Consider the following 22500-nt stretch of genomic DNA (forward strand, 5'->3'; position numbering starts at 1 on the left):
TAATGTTTTATTTAATGAGGGTGATAGAACAAGCATACATGATTTTTTTAAAGGGTTGAAATAACTGAACGAATAATAGAATCAATGAATGAATAGTATTTATTTAGTGAGGGTGATTAATTTAGCATAAATGCATTAAAAAAACAAACAAAAAAAACACCATTATTTTAGGGTTGACCTGTTGTGAATGAATGAATGAATAATGTTTTATTCAGTGAGGGTTATAGATTAAACATAGATGCTTTAAAAAAAGGAAATTTTCTATCTAAAATTACGTTTAAATAACATACTTACCGTGACCCAACTAGTGCAGACTCCGGCAGGGGTCTGCAGACTCCGGCAGGGGTCTGACATTCCTGTCCTGTGCAAACTACTATCCGCCTATGCGGAGCAGACGAAACTACGGCCGATAACCTCCCGGAAGTAGGTAACCTCCCCTTTGTCCCGCTGGTTATCGCCCTCTTTTGACGGCAATATGCCATCACCAGCGCAGCAAGCAGGGAGAACAGGAAGCGGGGAGGACGGGAGGGTCTTAAATTTGGGTCACGGTAAGTATGTTATTTAAACGTAATTTTAGATAGAAAATTTCCTTTTAATTACACATACTTAACCGTGACCCAACTAGTGCAGAATAGCGCGACAAGGTGGAGGGCTCACCTGTTCTACTGTCTGTGTGCTGTGATGGTCTGTTGTGCAGCTACCACAGGAGCGATGGCTCTTGCGCCATCAACCCGCAGGCGTGCGACATCTCTCTGGTAGAAGTCGATGAGTCATTATCCCTAAGGCGATAGGTGTCCCTCAAGTAGAATTTGACGAAAGTAGAGTGTACTGTGTCGCCTAAGGACATTAGTGCGGGTAAAGAAGACAGAGGTCCACAGCTGTATTGTGGGGGAGGTCTGTGGACCACAGCTGAGCGGATGAGCGCGGATGAGCGTCAATGCAAGGAGGTGCGCATGTGGTTTGATCTGATGATTCCACAACGGATTTGTGGGCCGATAGTGGAAGTGGTTTTTGTGTTTGAAGGAAACTGTGGCATGAGACAGAGGTAGGTCACCGTGTTGGGCCTGCCTCAGGCATGACAGCCAGATCTGTGGAGCTCCTCCATGCGAGCTGATAGGCGATGGGCACTCCCCCCCCCTTCTGCCCCTCCCCCCTTTTTTGACGTTGTCAAAAAATGACAGCACTGGTATGTTGCCTATGCATAGAATGGCAAACATTTGGCAACAAAAGACTTGATGTCCCTGGTGTCTCTGGGACAGGGTTGTGTAATTTCCCAGGTAGGTACCATCACGAAGGGACATACGGAAGGCTTGGTGGCTTCTCTGCCTGAGTGTGGCATGTTGGAGTAACCTGCAGAAAGTTGTCGGCAGTCAATGGCTGGGTTGGATCAGGCTGTGGAAGTGCATTTCATGTGCCCACAGGCCACTGAGTCTCATTCTGTGGTGGAATTCCCAAATGGAAGAGGGCTTCCATGGGGAAAATTTTTGCTGAAGGTTCTTTAGTGAGAAAGGGGACCGGATCCATGACAGGCCTCTGGCTGTGAGTGGTGCGCACTGAGTCTGGGATGGAGCAGGGCGGGGCAGGGAGGTAAGTGGCTCAAGATGTGTTGTACTGGCTATTGACATCAAGGCACTGATCTGACATACGTGTTTAGTATGGCCAACTGCAAGGTGAGAGCTGTATTATCAGTGGTTTCTTAATTGCAAAGGGAAATCATTTGCAGCTTAGTCTTTCATGAATGACTATGTCTCTCAGACTAGAAGTCAAATTGCACTGGGACTTAGTGCTGTAGCCTTAGGCCTAGGTAGCCTTTTGGAACCGTCCCAATGATGAGTCCTAAGGCCCTCTTGATTGAGGGACCGGGGATGCAACTTGGGCAAAACACTCTCTACTATAAAATGTATAATCGAATTCCAGCCCGAATAGACTGGACAGCAGATGCCTCCTTTGCTGTTCTGATGGAGACTGTCGTACACGACTGATTATCATATACTGTTCCTAGAAGGACACCAATCAGCATGGGTAAATCAGGAAACAGCTGCTGTGTGCTTCAGGGACGAAGGTGTTCACCATGCAGATTATGTTGCAATGTAAGGAAGCCGGAAAGAGTTGACGGGGTCTTGTGGTGCAACCGTGTGTCAGAAAGACATGGTGCTTGCTTCCGAAGTGACAACGAAGTCATCCTCTGACAGGCCCTTGACCGAAGGCTGGGGCTCCATGATGGGATAGCCTGCCTAGGCTAGAAACCTCTGGAAGTGTCTCATTGGAAAGACAGTGCTTGAGGAGGAATGGCCATCTGTAACCACAGCAGTGGTTGTGTGTAGAGGCCGAAAGGATCGGGCAGGGGAGACTAAGTGCAGAAAGTGCTTTCAAATGCCAATTGTTTGAGACGTTGATGCTGGATTTGTGTTCAAGCAAGGTGGTGGGGTGAACTGATGTGCTTGAATGCGGCATCTGCCGTGCTGGTATGAGTGGGCAGAAAGGTACACCCCTGTGGCTAATGGACGGTTCGTTGTGCTTTGTGGGACGCATCCGTCCTCGTCAATATGCCTTTCTCCCAAATGTAGAGTAAAACAATTATGACCCAGGCCTTCTGCTACTAGAGAGGAGTAGAAGAGATGGGCTGAGGGTGATTGTCTCCTGCCCAGTGGGCAGTTTTTGGGTCCGCTAAAACTTGTAAGGCAGGATAGACACCTCTTCATGGGAAGGCTGGCTAGGATGTAGGGCCTGTGTGGAGCTTTTGTCACAATCACAGTGGTGCAACCAAGGGTTGTTTTAGGCAAGGGGAGAAAGAAGGGATGCCTTACAAACTTGGAAGGAATGAAAGGCATGTGTGTCCAGAGTGGCACCTCTAAGTTGGACTGCCTCATCCTTCCTTGTGCAACTCCAGCCTTATGGGTGATTGTTGCAGGCAAATGAGTTGGGTTGCCTTGTCCGTCCTTGCACCAAGAGAGGCATTCTTAGCCCTGTGGGTGTGAAGGGGGTGTGTGTGGATCCCAAAGGACCAACCCCTACTGAAATGTGAAGGAGCATACATTCAGGCGTGAATGAGGCTATTATTATTTTATTTTATTTTTGTGAGTGCAGTCGTCCTCCAAAAGCAAGGTAGGGATGAATTTATGACAATGAATACATATATGTGCCGAGGGAATAAAAACTTCCATCAGCTCAAGTGATGATGTCAGAAGTATGCCAATGACAAGAGATCGAAACACAAGAAATAAGCGGCTGTATAAGCATACATGTAGCGTGCACAGATATACCCAAGTAAGTGGGTAAGTGTGCATAATCATCAATGGAAAGGAATCTGTCCATGCACCTACATATGAGATGTACATACGCATATGAATAAAGTGCCAGTACGTAGAGGCAGAGAGTTCTGGGCATTGTGAACAGAAGGCCGCAAATGCAAGTGTGCTTATATTGCTATGTAGGGAATCTCAATGAATAGATGTCAATGAATAGAGATAGAAATATAATTGTACATGTTAATATGAAAGTCGTCTGAACTTATCCCATAAGCACATACACATGTGTATACTGATGGATAAGTACGCATCTCTAAGTGAAAGCAGAATGTGTCTGAATGTAGCAATATATCTCGTATATATGTATATATGTGTGTGTATATATATATATATATATATATGTATATATATATAGATTTTTTTTTTTTTTTTTTTTTATTTTTTTTTTTTTTTTTAATTTTTTTTTTTTTTTTTTTTTTATTTTTTATTTTTTTTTTTTTTTTAAAATATGTATATATATATATATATATTTCGTGATTGTTGCTTGTGATAATAAATCAAATGGATAGAAGGGGAAATATTGTGATGCATTTCCTGTGGCCAATAGCCTGAGAAACAGCAAGAAAAGTGCAGTTGCTATGCAAAGATGTGTAAAGTCCCTGACTGGGCATGAGGACCCAATGAGAAACCGAAAGAAAACATCGTTGGTGGACAGCACGGGGGGCAGGAGTGATGTGCTGTGTCGGCGAAACTAACCACAGCTTCAAGCGCCTAGGTTACAAATGTGGAGTTACTTCCCTTGGCGCCGAAAATCGTCGAAAAGGAAGGTGTCTTTGGAGCACATATCCCCCTTGTGCGACGTGTCCTCGCTGAACATGGAGGAGTGTCATGTTGTGTGTGAGAGTCCGTGGTTCGATGCCACCGTAACCGACACCGGTGAAAACGAGCGCAAGGGGAATAATTATAATGTCCCTTTGTGCCGTGGGCATCCCAACCCGAATCGGTCGCCATCGGACGCGAGACGGTCGGGGCATGTAGCATGACGGCGCCGTAATCCAGTGTTATGGGCGTCGTGGACGAGGGGGGTGACAAGTCCGTCGGCTTGCCGTGGGATGTGCATCCCCCTGTTGCTGAACGGCGGTCCAATCTCGCGAATAGCTCCTGCGAGAGGACCGACGTTCGGTTGTCAGTTGTGTGTTGACGGATAAAGTGATAGACAAGATCGGCCCGAGCACTGCCGAGAGGCAGGATCGAGGTATTAATACGTTTAAGAATTATCTTGATATTCATTGTGAAAACTTAAAAACAAAACTCATTTACATATGTTCTGATTTTTCAGGCACTGCGCACTCAATGTTGAAAAATGCAACAGACATACGTGGGGACTCTCTTTTTCTTCCGCACTTCAAGCGGGTAAAAGGCCTTGTCAGGCTTGCACGCCTTGATATTGATATATGATATGATATAAGAGGTACTTCAACGTGGAAGTGCCAATATCAGTCTGGGAAACAGCAGAGTTAGGCAATGGGGCAGAAGAATCCAACACTGCCAAAGTTCCAATGGGCGTGCACGTACCTGCTCTGTGGGCGCAAGGCGCCGCACCAGAAGGCAGAGTGGTGCATAATTGCTGCAGCAAGTTTAGCGATGAGTTGCTGATTGTTTAGTTGAGTAGCTTGCTGAGACACCATTAGTGGATGGGAAACAGCAGCACTCGGCGGTGTGGCAAATGGGGTCATCACCGCATAGCTTGGTAGGACCGTGCACACGCTCGCACTGAAGGCGAGGAGCAGTGCCGGTGCAAGGGAAATAACTGCGGCAGTCACCGGCAAGGGTGCCGAAGCAGGGGTTGCCTCCCTTGGATCGGGTGATCCGGACAAGGAGGGGGGTGCACGCGTATGGGCAAGCGTGTCCCCTAGTGGTCCACCTTCCTCCCTACACCAGGGGAGGGCATCCCTACACGCCTCGGTCGCTATTGGATCCGAGACGGTCGAGGCAAGCCGCGTGGGGGGTCGCGTGATCCGATGTCACGGCCGCCACCACGGACGCATCGCACATAGGGCCCAGTCTAACGTGCGGATCCAAGACAAGCTGCCTTTTTTTTTTTTTTTTTTTTTTTTTTTTTTTTTTTTTTTTTGTCCCCAAGGGATTGTGGCCATTCCATTGGTGCAACTGTGGGTATGGTAAAGAGATAGAGGAGATCGACTCGTACACTGCCGACTGGCAGGGCCGAGAAAACGCGGATCGCGTCGAGTGAGTTCGCGGATCGATAAAAATGACATGAAAGGTAACACTGACCTGAGTGTGTGACCACAAACCTCTAGAAGTCACCAGAGGAGGTGGCGGAGGTCTGGAGTCGACCGGAGGGAGCGGAGGAAGTGGAGAAGGCGGCGGGTTGGCGTTGTTTAGAGGGCCAGTAGTAGAGGGCCCAGAGTGTCAGCGAATCGATTGCGATCGCGCCTTAATTTTAGCACGATTCCCCAATCGAGCTACATAATTATGTGACCTGGTTGGAGACATAATTTGACCACAAACAAGAACGCCAGAGGATCGACAGACAGACAGAAAATACGAAAAAACTTAGCCGTATGAAGAGCACAGGTACAGGAGTCATGATGGCTGCCGGAAAAAGAGGGCGATAACCAGCGGGACAAAGGGGAGGTTACCTACTTCCGGGAGGTTATCGGCCGTAGTTTCGTCTGCTCCGCATAGGCGGATAGTAGTTTGCACAGGACAGGAATGTCAGACCCCTGCCGGAGTCTGCAGACCCCTGCCGGAGTCTGCACTAGTTGGGTCACGGTTAAGTATGTGTAATTAAATATATATATTAAGGTGGCCCTGTTGTGAATGAATGAATGAATGAATGAATAACCCAGACTGCGACAGATGAACCCGGGTGTGGCTGTGTATGAAGGGACTCCGAATGAGCGGTGTGGGAGTGATGCCACTGAAACGGTGCAGATGATGGGGCAGCAGAAAAGAAAAGAAAAGAAAAAAGAATTAATGAATGAACAATGTTTCATTTAGTGAGGGCGATAGATTAAGTATAAATGCTTTTTATTTTCATTTTCTAGGGTTGACCTGTTGTGAATGAATGAATAAATGATGATTTATTTAGTTAGGGTGATAGATTAGGCATACATGCTTTAAAAAAACCTTTTTTTTTTAGTGTTGACCTGCAGTGAATAAATTCAGTTTCAGTTTCTCAAAGAGGCGTCAGTGCGTTTGGACAAATTCATAGAACGCTACACAACATGTTAGGCAGATGCCTGACCAGCAGCATAACACAGAGTGCTTACACACGCCTCCTGTGCCTGCATGTATATTATTTCATGTACCTATCAGAGTGGATTTCTTCGTATGAACTTTGCCAGTGGACAACACTCTCATTACCTTAAGTTCTTTTTCAGTGTGCCAAGTGCATGCTGTACAAGGGACCTTGGTTTATCGTCTCATCCAAATGACTAGACACTCAATTTAATTTTCCAGTCAAACTTGGGAGCAAGGGAGAGAGCGGGATTCGAACCCACACCCTCACGGATGGAGGGGGCGTGAGTGAATATTGAATGAATGAATAAATGAATGAATGAATGAATAATTTTCATAGTAAGGGTGATAGATTAAGCATGCATACTTTTTTTTTTCATACAGGTATGATTGAATGATTTTCATTTTGTGAGGGTAACAGTTTAAGCATGTATGTTTTTTTGTGTGTTTTTTTTGTGTGTGTGTGTGGGTTTTTTTCCACCCAGTCCTTGAAAACCAAAAAAAGAAAAAAAAAAGAAAGAAATATAAAACAAAATGTAAAAAGAAGGGAAACTGGAAAGTGAATAAACAAGAGAAATTTGAATGAAAATATGTATGAGAAGAAGGGGAGAAGAAAATGAAGAGAGAGACACAGAGAGAGAGAGGAGAGAGAGAGAGAGAGGAGAGAAAAGATAGAGAGATAGAGAGAGAAGAGAGAGAGAGAAAGAGAAATAGAGATAGAGAGAGGAGAGAGAGAGGAGAGAGATAGGAGAGAGAGAGAGAGAAGAGAGATAGGAGAGAGAGAGAGAGGAGAGAGAGAGAAGAGAGAGAGAGGAGAGAGAGAGATATAGAGAGAGGAGAGAAAGAGAGAGAGGAGAGAGAGGAGAGAGAGAGAGGAGAGAGAGAGTAGAGAGAGAGGGGAGAGAGAGAGAGAGAGAGAGAGAGAGAGAGAGAGAGAGAGAGAGAGAGAGAGAGAGAGGTCCCATAAAGATGATGGGAGCTATCTAACATGTCTGTCTAAGAAGCAAGAAAATTCTGAGAGTGCTAGATTGAATCCCATATTTGCCAGAATTTTCTCCACCACCACAAGTCCTTGAGTGATCTATATATCTATACATAGATATATAAATTGGAATGTGTCAGTAACTTTGTAGTTCCATGACAATAAAGTTCATTTTCACATATACATGCACACACACATTTACATGTACACACACATTCAATATTCATGCACACATACACACATGTATCAGACCTGCCACACAAAACACTGCACACACACACACACACACACACACACACACACACACAACACACACACACACACACACACACAACACACCCCCACAACACCCACACACACACAGCCACACACAAACATACACACACAGCAACAACACACACACACAACAAACACACACACACACACAGCCACACACAAACATACACACACAACACACACACACACAACACACAGTACACAGACCACTCACAGGGTGAGCCACCACCACCCTATCCTTATGCTTCATGCCTCCGGCAAACTGCGAGGGCCCCAGACAGCTGCTGGAGCTTGCAGCCACCATGGAGTCGCTGATCAGAGAGTCCAGCTGCTGGAACACTTTGGTCTTCAGCTCCACCGATTCCGGCACACACTCCTGTGGACGTCAATGGTCAACAAACATTGACTGTATAAGTACCCCCGAAAACGGAGTATGGCTGCCTACATGGCAGGGTTAAAAACGGTCATACACGTAAAAGCCCACTCGTGTGCATACGAGTGAACGTGGGAGTTGCAGCCCACGAGCGCAGAAGAAGAAGAAGAAGTAGACTGTATAAGTATTTAAGTATTGGAATTAGCTTTTAATTACTCAGGGATTGGTTTTTAATGATTGGAATATTTTGTATTGTGATATAGTGTATAAACTCTGCTCACATTCCTACAAGCGCAACACACACTAATTCCTTCAACACCCACATGTGACGCCGCCCACCTCCAATATCAGAAACACATATGAAAAGACAAAAAAAACCAACTTCAGACTACATCTCAACACAAAACAAAACACACATCACAAAAAAATAGCACAAATAACATCAAGCTTCCAGTTAGGATCCATGATCCATTCATGTAGTTCAGCTGCAGGTTAGCAGGCAACAGTGCCCAATGCTTGGCTTACATCACAGTTTGACATAAGCTTATAGTTGGGCCAACAGCAAAGTGAGAGCTGTACCATAAATGGTTTCTCCACTGTAATGGGAAGTCATTTACAGCTTAGTCTTTCATACAGGACTATGACTCTGAAATTAGAGAGGTGATATTGCACTTAGTACTGCAGCCTTATAAGGGGCTAGTTGGCCTTTGGGAACCATCCCAACACGGACTGTCCTAAAACCCTTTTGGCTGAGAGAGTGGGGATAATACAAGGGCAAGACACTCTCCTGGTCCACTGTAGTATAATCAGATTCAGTCTATGCCTCCTCTGCTGTTCTAGTGGTTATAGTTGGACACAACTGACACATATAGCAGCCAACAACAACACAAACAACATGTATCTTCCATTCTCAACCCGTTCATGCATGTCATTTACCTGCAGGTAGCAGGCTCCTTCCAGACACTTGGCCAGATCGGTGTACCCAGTGATGAGCTCAGCCTGCTGGGCCGCTGATGTGCTCCCCCTCAGGCACCCACGTTGCTCATAGCGCTGCAGCTTCTCTCGGATTAAACCCAGCGCCCGGGACACCTGCCCTTCGTCGATGTCGTAGATGCCCACTTGGAAGTCCCCGCTGGCAAAGATCATGGCCCAGAACTGACCGATAAGGCCACTGAAATTTAAAAAAAAAAAAAAAAAGAAAAAAAAGAGAAGAAAAATCAAGGAAAAGTATGATTTGTACCACTACCTCCCACCACCCACCTTCCCCCACCCCCCCCTGGCCCCCAGGAAAAATCTTGGCCCAGAAAGATAAAACTACTGAGATAAAGAAAAAAATGAAAGAAAGAAAGAAAGAAAAAGGAAAAAAAAAGAGAAGAAATAATCTGAGGAAAAATATGATTATACTGTTAGCTCCCACTGGCAAAAATCATGATGCAGAACTTATGACACATATAAATCCACTGGAAAAAAACCAAACAAACACCACAATACCAAAACAAAAAACAAACAACAAAAAACACAAACATAATTAAAAAACAAAACAAAAAAACCACACACAACAACAACAAAAAACACACACAAAAAAAGCCGCCAAGACTCATCAATAAAACAGAACGGAAAGTATGATTATAAACTCAACAACAACAACAACAAAAGAAAGAAAGGAAAGAACGAGTCTGAGATGCCATACTGCCACAGCTTAAGGAGGAGTTTCCTGTGTGGCACTGTCCTGAAGGCCTTGGAGAAGTCAATGATTGTAACATCCACTTGACAGATTTTATCGAAGGAGGTCAGGAATATCTATCTATCAATCTTAGCATCTATCTTGGAATGATACATCTACTATATATATATATTTTTTTTTTTTTTTTTTTTTTTTTGGGGGGGGGGGGGGTCAAAATATATAAACACACAAACACATGCATGAACACACACATGCAGCACACACATGTGCACACACATGCAAGCACACATTTCTTTCTTCAAAACGGGATAGTGTGTACCATGCAATGTGCCCTCGTTGGCTCTCTATTTTTATCTCTCTCTAGTCTCTCTCTCAGTGCATGTGAAACTTGCATTTCACTGAAGAAAATGTTTCACAAATACATGCATATCCCCCCCCCTCCACCCCGCGCGCGCGCGCACACACACACACACATACATTCTGACACAGGACACATACACACACTCTCTCTCTGCCACGAGCCGTGAGCACATCGGTCTGACCCTTTTAAAAACAAACAAACACATATTCTGATCGTAGTACTTTACCTTCCCACTATCGCTATTTTGTCTGGCATTTTCACCCCCAACGCAAACCAGAGCTCAGGATAGGTAGTGCGATACGAAACAATAGTCTGCAAATGAGCAGTGTCGTCAGCTAGGTGGTGGATGGACTCCCTGAGCTGAAAGTGGCCTGAGTTCTGCGGCACTGGCGAGGTCAGGCAATCGGCAGAAAAATCGGTCACCCGCTTTGACAGGTGGAACCTGCACACATATGTTAAAATATTCCTTATGAAACTGTCTCATGGAATAGACCATCATTATGTCATAAACAGTGTTGAGTATTTTGAAAGACACGTTGTTGATGAACCCGAAGTGAAAAATATAAGTTGGAAATGGAAAACTCACCCTCAGAAGTCCTTTTGGCAGACGACAGGTCATAAAACAGCTGTCGACAAAGGGGGGCACGAAACGTTCACCTTGCAAGCCGGGAGATTTCACATGGACACTCAGGATTCCAGGTACACGAGATAAGACACACTCGATGTACTCTCCACAAAACCACCAATTTCAGATGCCTGCGCTTTGATGGGAATTAACCCTATTATTAAATCGAGCAAGTAGTTTCATAGGTTGATTCCCTTGAATAACACATTCTTTGTGATTGATAATCGTACAAACCTTTCCTATTTGTCGATGCTCACTCAGTTATAACATTTTTCAGTTTGCATTAATCTCTATGGTATAAGAGCTATGAACAATATGATGCATCATAGATAAGACACACACACACACACACACACAGAGTGATACGAAACTAAAACTTTTAACACACCCTGGATCAATGAAAACTTCCGGTGGGCGATTTTTACAGGAGAGGAACATGCAAAGAGTGCAAAAACAATGGAAGCGAAACCTATCATAACTTGTAAGGAGAATATTTAGATTATATTTACTACTCATTATCTTAACTTAAGATATCGGGTTTGCTGTGATGTGTCTTTGTAAAACGGCGATACTCAACTAGGATGACAGTGTGCGAAAACGGAAAAGAATCGTCTGCTGCAGTATGCAACGAACCCATGAACACTTGATTGTATACACTGTTGAATAGATCTGGAAAACTTTGATGTTTGTGATTTGAGTAGTCTCCAGACCACAACATGCATGTCGAACTAGTCGAACATGAGCAAAAAGCATGTCTGTACGTTAGCGTTACAGGTTATTTATACTTCGCATAGTTCGTTCGTGTTATTGCCTCTCTCTCTCTCTCTCTCTCTCTCTCTCTCTGTGTACTGTGTGCGTATAGCTGTACGTGTATGTTGTCATGGTGTGTGTGTGTGTGTGTGTGTGTGTGTGTGTGTGCAAGCAAGTGTGTGTGTGTTTGTTTGCATGTGAGTGTTTGTGTGTTATAAATGACGCATGTCTATATGCATTTTAATTCTGAATGGTTGTGTGTTCTTGCATGCTGTGTGTGTTTGCATGAAAAAAGGGAATATATTTTCAGTCTCTTCCAAGAAAAGAAAGAACTACTTTCTCCTACTGCAGCAGACCCTCTGATAAGAAACTCTAGGGAGATCTGGATAGTACAAAGTCTTCAGAGAAGAGCCCCTCCTCCCTCACCCACCTCAGTCAAGTGTTTCGGCCCATAACTCCTTAACAGTCAAAGGGGGCTGGGCTGCACCCAGCTCATGACTCGTGGATGCCCTTGTATTGCCGCCTTTTTATTTTTATTTTTTCCTGGTCCTCAGCAGGGATGCCATATAGTAGTATAACCACAGTAAGATACTCACTGACTCAGACTGTTGGAGATTTTTTTTTTTTTTTTTTTTTTTTTTTTCAAATCACGAAATCTGAACATGATTATCATAAAGTTAGAACTATAAATACATGCATATATATTGAAAGTTGTGCAGTATTTCTCAAACCTCTTTTAGAATCAGGAAACACTTGTTCCTATGTATTATTGAAATCTGAAGTTGTAATCTTTGCTGCTTTTTGTTTTAGATTTTTGTTCATTTTTGTTTTTCAGGTCATGGCAACCAGTCTCTGTTTTCTTCATTGCATGCTGCTGTTGTACATGGACTCCCAAAAGAAGTGTGTGAATGGAGAAGGTAGGGTTGTTGTGTTTTTCCTTTGGCACCTCTGTTTTTATTGTTGTTAATTTTGAAAGAAATTTATGTTTCATTAAGAGTGGGGTGGATATTGGAGGTGGGAGTGGAGAGAGGGAGGGATGTGAGAGAAAGGGGACAGTTCTGAAGTGTGGTGTTCTGTATGTGTTGTAAATGATTCTGAGTTTCTTTCTGTGTTTTTATACCGTTTCCCTTAGGAACACAATACACACAAGCACACACGCACACACACACACACACACACAAGTCATAGCACACAATTGTAAATAGTACACAATCAAAATTCCCACCAACAAATCCTGAAACTATCAAAACTCACTCACAAATAGTCATTTTAGCTCATACTGGAAACGGACGAGGTGTTAAGAATTAATCTGGAGGGGAAAAGGTGGGTCTTCAGACTGGATTTGAAAGATTGCAGCGAAGATGAGTGACAGAGAGGCTGAGGAAGTTGATTCCAAAGAAAGGGGCTTGGTATGAAAAACTGCGTTTGCCATACGTTTTGGTTCGAGCAGGGGGGATCTTAAGCATACAGGTGTCAGAAGAAGAGCGGAAAGAGTGGTGCCTTTCCCAAGGACATGACTCTGTACTGAAACAGGGCCTCAAACCCTGATTGGTGGTGAACAGTGGATCAGAAGCCCAGTCCCTAACTGATTTGGCCTTGGTGCCTTTGTACAATAGTACCTGTTCTGATTCAGTATATGCAGGGCAACCTATACTAAATCCCCTACTGTTGACAATAATCAGTTTTCACTTCACGTACTTTACTGTGACCCACTAGTGCAGACTCAGGCAGGGAGTCCGATTCCTGTCCTGTGCAAACTACTATCCGCCTTTGACAATAATCAGTATCATCCTATTTCTGCATATTCCCATTTTCAATATTCCCGTTTTGCATATTCCCAATTGCCGTATTATAAAATGGATTATCTTGATTCACCTATTCCTAGTTCACCTATATACTCAGTTGCTGTGTGTGTGTGTGTGTGTTTGTGTGTGAGCGCACGCACGTGCATGTTTGTATGCGTGCATGCACGCATGCATCCATGCACACTTGTGTGCTTGTGTTTTAGAAAAAAAGCAACCAACATCTAAAAGTTGACTTTCTTCACAGCATGCCCAGTCTTTTGTTTCGATGGTCTGGTCTCTGTATCATGATTTTTTGAGACAGGTGGGAAGGCAAAACAGGACAAACAGACTAACTTTCAAAAGGACGTTGAGGGTGACGGCATGATCGAAGAGAATGTGAAATGTGAATAGGCTAATCAGGAACTGCTCCCCCCAAATAATTGCTTTACTGATAGTGAGTTGTATAGTATAACTATAGTGTATACTGTATTGTATTGTGTTGTATTGTATAATATTGCATTGCATTCTGTTGTATCATATTGTATTGTAATGCATTGCATTGCATTACATTGTAGTGTAGTGCACTGTACTGCATTGTATTGTGTTGGCTGCATGGTGCGTGGTGGTGGTGGTGTGGTGCAGGTCGTTTGGGCGAGCGCCCCGGTCGGTGCAGCTAGAGGGCAGCTTTGTGCCGTACGACGCAGACATTCTGCCTGAGGAGGACACCAAGACCCTGGTCAGCCGCCCGTACTTCCACATCTACTGGACAGACTGCGTGAGTGGCGCTGGTCTCTGGTGTTGCCCGGTTCAGTTCTTGTGTGTGACCGTGTAGTGTGAATGTTTGTTTGTTTGTTTGATGTTTTTTTTGTTTTTGTTTTGTTGTTTTTGTTTTCTTTGTGTGTTTTTTTACATAATTTTTTATTTGATGTTTTATTATTGTTGTCTTTTTTTGTCTTGGGGAGGGTGTTGGGGGTGGGGGTGGGGTGGGGGTGGGGGGGGGTAAGTTTGTTTGTCTGATGTTTTATTGTTGTTGTCTTTTTTTGTCTTGGGGAGGGTGTTGGGGGTGGTGGGGGTGGTGGTGGGGGGGGGGGGGTAAGTTTGTTTGTCTGATGTTTTATTGTTGTTGTTTTTTGTTTTTTTGGGAGGGGGTGGGGGTAGGGGGGTAAGTTTGCTTGATGTTTTGTTGTTGTTTTTTTTTGGGGGGAGGGGGTGGGGTGGTGGTGGTAAGTTTGTTTGATGTATTGTTATTATTTTTTTAGGGAGGGGGTGGGGAGGTGTAGGGGTGGGGTAGGGGGTGGGGGGGGGGGGGGGCTGAGGGGCACTTGGATGTTTGGGGTTTTATAGCTAGATGTGGTGAAGATGTCATTATGTCAAGACTTTTAATGTGAGGATTCGCAGCAATGAAAAAAAAACAAAGAAAGCCTAGAGCTCCACACAACACCCAAAAGCATACTTCTTGTGAATGATTAACTCTTTAGAAAGATGCATGTGATGAATACAGGCACACATATACACAGTAGAAGTGCCTGTGATAAGCATATTTTTCAGCAGTGAGTAAACATGTTAGTGCCTATGGTAGGTGCATTTCAGTGAAAAAAGGAATGTGTGTTTCAGCTTGTATTCTGACGTGAAAGGTCTACCTGTCTATGTCATGATAGGGATACTTCTATAACGCCAAACACTTTACAAACACATGCGGTCATTTGCACAACAGGCTGCCTACCTGGCTAGAGCTGATAGAAAACTGCCTTTGAGCACTCATCATTCATTTCTTGTGTCATTGAGTCAGGCACACACAGAGACATGTAACTTTTTCACATATATGACCATTTGTTGTTGTTTTTTTTGTTTTTTTTAATTTTGTTTTTTACCCTGCTATGTAGGCAGCTATACACTGTTGTTGGAGATGTGAATGCTGACATAGATTACGGGATCTCTGATGTGAGTATTTGATCTTCTGTGTGCTTATACACATGAAGGGTCTCAGGCACTGGAAAAATCTCCACCCTCAACCCTACAGGTGCGTGGAAACTGTGGATCGAGCTTTGAAAACTTGGGTTAGAATCCAGTGCTCTAACCATTATTTTGTTATTATTATGAATGGTCAAATTTCCAGTCAGATATGTTGAATTGTGTGATTCCCTGCTTTGGGGGATAGTTTGTGTCACAGCAAAGCATCAGTTTCAGTTTCAAGGAGATATTAAAGCTTGCAGGCTGATCTATACACCTCACACAACATCTGCTTTGGGGTAAAGAAATTGAGCGGATGCCTGGCTTTTGCACAAACTCACTGGTTAAGGCCAGACACGGTAGTACAAAAACGTATGGAATAAACTTGAAGTTTATGGCTTTCTGTGACATGGTATGCAAAGATATTGGACTAAACATGTCTAGAAAGGTCATTTTGTGCAATTTGTTGTGACGGTTTCCATGGAAACGAATCCAAAATGGCCGACAAACGAAAAAATTAAAAGATATGTTTATAGATATGTTATTTCTGTTTGTTTTATTTGATTTATTTGTATTTGTTCTTTATTATAGTGCAGTGGTATTTTGGGATTTGAATAAATACATTTTTTTTGTGTGTGTGTTGAAATGTGTATAAATTCCTTGACATAATGTTTTTCAAATGAGTGTATATTCATTATTTTACTAGTACTATACAAACCAGTGAACCACTGCACTATAATAAAGATGAATACATAAAGAAAGAAAGTACCAAGTTTGAACATGCTATCTTTAAAAGTTTTTGAGCATTAGCATGAAGACAAAACACAAAACTGAAAAAAAAACAGGAAAAGAAAGAGATGTGCTTGTACTCACAAAGAAATCAGACATGTTGATGCTGTTTGAAGCTTTATTTAAGTGAATATAGTACACAGGTGAAACGGACTATAAAGATTAGATGTTGAAGAAGCAAATTATGCAAAAAAAACCGAAAATCACAAAAAATCATGATTTTGGTCAAAATTTCACTACCGTGTCTGGCCTTAAGCCTTGAGCTCCTACCCAAAGTAAAACATTAAAATAAAAAGTTAATAAGATTAAAATGATTGAACAGAACAAACAAATAAGTAAATACATTAAAATAATATAAACTAGTAAAAAAAAAAAAAAAAAAAAAAAAAAAAGAAACATTTGTAGAGTGCAAATAATTAGTGAAATAAAACAACAGTCAAGGCAACAGACTGCGAAGAATTTGATTTCTTCTCTTTCGTTGCAGGATCTTGATGGGTACAAACAGTCAGTGCGTGATGATATAGCCGAGTGGCAAGCGGCCCTGAAAGCTCGAAACATCCCGGACTGGTTGGTGGTGGTGGTCATCCCTGATGAAAGCAAGGTCAAGGCCAAACTCCTCCCACGGTCGTCCGTCATTGACAAGGTTCGCAACGACTTCTGCAGCAAGCAGCCGGAGAGGTAATGGTTCTTGTGTTGAAATACACTCATGCACACTTGCATGCACATACACACACATGCACATTCATGTACACACACACACACAATTGTGCTCACACACACATATACACACATGTACGTATGCTTGCATGCATGCACATACACACATGTACGGACACACACATACACATATATATACGTATACACAAACACATGCACTCGCATGCGCACATGCACACAGACACACACACACACATGTGCACGCACATGCACACACAAACATACATACTACACACTCACATAAACACACATAGTACATCAATCCCCACCCTTAAAAAAAACACCAGGTGCCAATACCGTGTGTGTATCATTTCCAGGAGCATCGTGTTGACAGAGCCTTCAAAGACGGAACCCAAGTCACAGGAATCGTGGAACCAGTTTTTCCAGAAGCTCAGGGGCTTGCTTCTTCAGGCTTACAACCGCCACCTGAACAAATACGAGGAGAACATGCGGTCTCTCCGGGAGAAGCGCAATGAGCCAGGCTGGAGCTACTTTGACTACTTTGCTGTGCAGGTGATTTTTTTTGTGGGGGGGGGGTTGGGGGGGGGATGGATGAGGGGGAGGTGGGGCAGAGGGAGAAAGTGTGGGTGTGTTGTGTGTGCACGTGCGGATGTGTGTTTGTGTGTGTGTTTGCGAGTGTGCAGGTGCGTGCATACTTAAGTGACTGTGTGTGTGTGTGTGTATGTGTGTGTGTGTGTGTGTGGGTCGGTGGGTGTATGTGTGTGGGGGTGGGGGTGGGGGGGGGGCAGGGGGATGTGTGTGTGTTTGTGTGTGTGTTTGCGAGTGTGCAGGTGCGTGCATACTTAAGTGACTCTGTGTGTGTGTGTGTGTGTATATGTGTGAGAGAGGCTGGAGCTACTTTGACTACTTGGCTGTGCAGGTGATTTTTTTTTTGAGGGGGAGGTGGGGCAGAGGGAGAAAGTGTGGGTGTGTTGTGTGTGTACGTGTGGATGTGTGTTTGTGTGTGTGTTTGCGAGTGTGCACGTGCGTGCATGCTTGAGTGATTGCGTGTGTGTGTGTGTGTGTTTGTGTGTGTGTGGGTGGGTGTATGTGTGTGGAGGGGGGAGGAGGCGGGGGGATGTATGTGTGTGTGTGTATTTGTGTATGTGTGTGTGTTTGCATGTGTGCATGTGCGTGCATACTTAAGTGACTGTGTGTGTGTGTATGTGTGTGTGTGTCTGTGTGCATATGTGTGTGTGTGTGTATGTGTGTGGGGGTGGGGGGGGCAGGGGGATGTGTGTGTGTGTGTGTGTATGTGTGTGTGTTTGCATGTGTGCATGTGCGTGCATACTAAAGTGACTCTGTGTGTGTGTGTGTGTATGTGTGTGTGTGTGTGTGCATATGTGTGAGAGAGGCTGGAGCTACTTTGACTACTTTGCTGTGCAGGTGATTTTTTTTGGAGGGGGAGGTGGGGCAGAGGGAGAAAGTGTGGGTGTGTTGTGTGTGTACGTGTGGATGTGTGTTTGTGTGTGTGTGTTTGCGAGTGTGCAGGTGCGTGCATGCTTGAGTGATTGTGTGTGTGTGTGTGTGTGTGTGTGTGTGTGTGTGTGGGTGGGTGTATGTGTGTGTGTGTGGGGGGAGGGGGCGGGGGCGGGGTGATGTATGTGTGTGTGTGTGTGTATTTGTGTATGTGTGTGTGTTTGCATGTGTGCATGTGCGTGCATACTTAGGTGACTCTGTGTGTGTGTGTGTGTATGTGTGTCTGTGTGTATGCATATGTGTGAGAGAGAGAGTGAGTGTGTGTGTGCATGTGCGTGCATACCTGAGTGATTGTGTGTGTGTGTGTGTGTGTGTGTGTGTGTGTGTGTGTGTGAGCATTCATGTGTATCGTCTGATCCACCATTTTATCCACACACAAATTCACTACTTTACAATTTTCTAAACTGAAGCATACAGTAGTAAACACAGGTATTTTGTTAAAAACTTCAGCAAAATACCTTTGTAAAACTGAACATTATTGAAGTGTAGAAAGTATGCCTGTCTCTTTATTCTGGAGAACACAGTCCCAGTTAAACCGTAATGGTTTGAAAAGTTTGGCATCTGATCTGACATTGAAGCTGAACAAAGTGATGATGGTGATTTTAATGCTGTGATGCCACAGTGTACATGTGTGTAAAAGGGTCAGTTTTGTTTTTTTCATGCATTTAAAAAAAAAAAAGAAAAAAAAAGGAGAACACCCCAAAAAGTAGTGATATGACCTGATTTCATAAAAAAAAAGCATGAATAAATTCTAAGTACCGGTATAGTGTTCTTGTTTTGAGGCACTAACTGACTAAGTGCTGTATCGAGTTGTATTCTGGAAACCTTCTGTAATGATAACAGTAATAATATATAATACAGTACTTATACGGCACTAACTCACCACATAGTGGGCTCTAAGCACCTTATGTGAAATAATGCAAATACATCAGTGCACAACGGCAGGCAGTAGCATAGGAAAACACACCAGAGAGAAAAAAAAGGAGCAAACATATGATATGATATATGAATATACTCCAAGACAATACTATAGATTGCAGATACGAAAGTTACACCAAAAAAAAGTGCAAAATATGCCCCCACCCCACCCCCGCCCCTCACACACACATGCGTACACACACACACACACATGCTTACACATGTGCACATGCTCGTACACAGAGAGGAAACACCCACCTCACAAGCGCACACACACTACATAGATACTTCAGTAGAGAGGGAAAAAAAAAAGAGGGGTGTGTGTGCGTGTTGGTGGGGGATGGGAGGTTTGGGGGTGGATGTGGGGGACGGTTGGAGTGAACAGACAAACAGATGACTACGATTACGATGCCAGTAAATGCTCTACACAGGAGGAGCTTGGGTTCATGCTGGAAGTTCTGGGGCTCCGTGAAGACGCCTTGATACAGTACGATGAGCTGGACGCTATGTTTGACCAGTTTGTGGAGAACCATGCCAGCGGAGGTGAATATAGTGATAATGCTGATGATAATGCTGATGATAGTGCTGCTGTTGCTGACGATGATGATGACGATGACAATGTGGTGGTGGTTGTTGTTGTTGTTGTTGTTGTTGTTGTTGTTGTTGTTGTTGTGTGTGTGTATGTGTGTGTGTGTGTGTGTGTGTGTGTCTCTGTGTGTCTGTGTGTGCCTCTATGTTTGTGTGTGTGTGGTCATCTAATGTGAAGTAATTTTCAGCTTAATTACAAAAGAAAATGAAAACTGTTAGACTAGCTTCCACTATTTTCCCACTTTTTCAAAACAACAACAAAAAACAAAGCAATACTCATTGTACATCGTTCCAGATCCTGTCAAGTGGTTGTCTCCCCTGCTAAAACCTTGCTCCAGCTGGACTGGTCTGTCACTGGCCAAGCCCATTGACCTTGACCTTCGGGACCAAGTCAAACGCACCTTGGTGTCATTGCTGGAGTTCCGGAACTACCTCTTCTGTCGCCAGGCGGCGCTTCTGTTCTCCATGGGAAGGGCGTGGGAGGTGGGGGAAAGGGCGTTCGATTTCCTGCGGAACACTGTCATTGAAATGAAGTCTTTAGAGGTATGATTTCTTTTGTTTGGAATAATAATAAACAAACAGAATCGTATGAAAAGGTCATGTGTATTATGTGAGTGTTGCTTAGCTTTATGCTGTATTCGGTTTTTATTTTTATGAAAGAAATGCTACCTGAAGAAATGGATGGCGGTTGTTCAGTTTTGAATAAAACATTTAAGTGGGGTTGGTTTTTTTTTTCAAGCCTTTAACTGTTGCATCATTTGACTTGTACAAGCTTGTGATTATTATGTTGTTTTCCTTTAACCAGAAATAATTGTTTAGATAAGGACATACCGTAAAGTTCGGTCTATAAGCCGCGACATTTTACTCCAGCTTCACCCTAGTGAAAGCGAGGCTGAAGTCAGTGACAAGATGGTGGAGGAAGCTGTGCTGGTTCTCTTCAACTTAGATACTGAAGATGAAGATTTTAGTGGATTCAGTGAGCAGGATAACGTTGAATAAATGTGACTGTCCCTAAATTATGGATCTTATTTTCGTTGTGTTTATTTATTATTTTTTTGTGGCACTAGCAGTATTTTCACTTGCTTTTCTTTGTGTTGTTTCCCGCTTGTGTTTATTTCATAACCTACAGTATCGACAGCTTTTCTGTTTTATCAGTATGTGTTCCGGTACCAGAAATAAGTGCGGCTTATAAGCCGGTGGGGCTTATGTATGTATAAAGTTCAATTTTTTCCAAAATTTAGTGGGTGCGGCTTATATACCAGTGCGCTCAATAGACTGAACTTTACGGTACTTTGCAAACAACGATTTTTCTGTGATGTAATGTTGATTCAAGGAGGCACGGTGGCAGAGTTGATCAGGTGTTGGGCTTCTGATACAGTGTTCACCAGAGATCGGAGTTTGAGGTCATGTTTCAGCATTGTGTTGCGTCATTGGGAAAGGGACTTTACTCTGATTTTCCTCACTCTATGAAGCACTGTCTGTGCTGTTTTGCTCTGGCGACTAGGCAGTGAAATTGTAAATACTGGGATGGGCACAAGCTGTCCATTCTGCAGTGTTTTTGCCTATATGGCCTTTTTTGTGTATTTTTTGTTTGGATTTGAAGTATTGTTATTTCCTTTTTTATGATTTTTTGCAATCTGGGGATGATAAATTAAGCAAAAAGGCTGGTGTCCTTAGCACGGCCTGGTCTTATTTGCCCTAAGGAGCTAAATGGTTAAGGTGATTTGTCATGAACTGTGTTTTGTGGGTGTGTCTTGGTGTGTTGTTTTTTTGTTCTTTGTAGACGTGACAGTTTAGTGTTGACGTGGGTTGAGCATTTGTATGGTTTGGCGGTCTTGATACGGCCCTGTGCGGTCGGTTGGACTCTTTAAGTAAGCAACATCGAACGGTTCTGATGGTCTTACTGATGACTGCTGGTGGCAGGTGAAACTGCCGGAAGGGGCGCTGCAGTGTTGGGTTGTACTGAGCGGTCTGGAGGTTCTGGCGGCGTGCCAGAAACATGAGACGGGTCAGGTGGACAGGTGCTCCATCTTCACCGCTCACCTCTGGGACCACATCCGTGGCAAGGTGTGTGAACGTGTGTGTGTGTGTGTGGTGTGGTGTGTCGCGTTTTTGTGTGGTGTCTGTGTGGTGTCATGTGTGGTGTTGTGTGGTGTTTCTTTGTGGGTTTTTTTGTTTTTTTTTTTTTGTTTTTTGCTGCCCCATCATCTGCACCGTTTCAGTGGCATTACTCCCACACTGCTCATTTAGATTCCCCCATACACGGCCACACCCGGGTTCGTCCGTCACAGTTCTAGCATCAGCAGTCCGCAGGGAACCATCGATGTTAGATCGCCATGAGGCCACACACCAGAGGTGTCTGTGTGGTGTTGTGTGGTGTTTCTGTGTGGTGTGGTGTTTCTATGTGGTGTTTCTGTGTGGTGTCTGTGTGGTGTTTCTGTGTGGTGTTGTGTGGTGTCTGTGTGGTGTTGTGTGGTGTTGTGTGGTGTTTCTGTGTGGTGTTGTGTGGTGTGTCTGTGTGGTGTTGTGTGGTGTCTGTGTGGTGTTGTGTGGTGTTTCTGTGTGGTGTTGTGTGGTGTTTCTGTGTGGTGTTGTGTGGTGTTTCTGTGTGGTGTTGTGTGGTGTCTGTGTGGTGTTGTGTGGTGTTGTGTGGTGTTTCTGTGTGGTGTCTGTGTGGTGTTGTGTGGTGTTGTGTGGTGTTTCTGTGTGGTG

The 22500-nt window shown here is 43.8% G+C and overlaps 2 protein-coding genes across 2 annotated transcripts in view; one reads left to right on the top strand and one right to left on the bottom strand.

Moving 5' to 3' along the window:
- LOC143282724 (lambda-crystallin-like) overlaps window positions 1-10998 on the bottom strand; it is a 20890-nt gene extending 9892 nt beyond the window's left edge. Inside the window, exons 1-4 of the mRNA XM_076588452.1 lie at window positions 10775-10998; window positions 10415-10630; window positions 9080-9314; window positions 7985-8146 (exon numbers count right to left, since the gene is read on the bottom strand). Of these exons, the coding sequence (XP_076444567.1) occupies window positions 7985-8146; window positions 9080-9314; window positions 10415-10443 (426 nt within the window). The 5' untranslated portion in view covers window positions 10444-10630; window positions 10775-10998. The remainder of the gene's footprint in view (window positions 1-7984; window positions 8147-9079; window positions 9315-10414; window positions 10631-10774) is intronic.
- A 219-nt stretch (window positions 10999-11217) lies between these two features.
- LOC143282725 (trafficking protein particle complex subunit 10-like) overlaps window positions 11218-22500 on the top strand; it is a 41495-nt gene continuing 30212 nt past the window's right edge. Inside the window, exons 1-8 of the mRNA XM_076588453.1 lie at window positions 11218-11294; window positions 12399-12480; window positions 13990-14122; window positions 16571-16764; window positions 17121-17316; window positions 19632-19743; window positions 20084-20331; window positions 21712-21855. Of these exons, the coding sequence (XP_076444568.1) occupies window positions 11270-11294; window positions 12399-12480; window positions 13990-14122; window positions 16571-16764; window positions 17121-17316; window positions 19632-19743; window positions 20084-20331; window positions 21712-21855 (1134 nt within the window). The 5' untranslated portion in view covers window positions 11218-11269. The remainder of the gene's footprint in view (window positions 11295-12398; window positions 12481-13989; window positions 14123-16570; window positions 16765-17120; window positions 17317-19631; window positions 19744-20083; window positions 20332-21711; window positions 21856-22500) is intronic.

This window comes from Babylonia areolata, chromosome 6 (assembly GCF_041734735.1).
Source record: "Babylonia areolata isolate BAREFJ2019XMU chromosome 6, ASM4173473v1, whole genome shotgun sequence".
NCBI classification, from domain to species: Eukaryota; Metazoa; Mollusca; class Gastropoda; order Neogastropoda; family Buccinidae; genus Babylonia; species Babylonia areolata.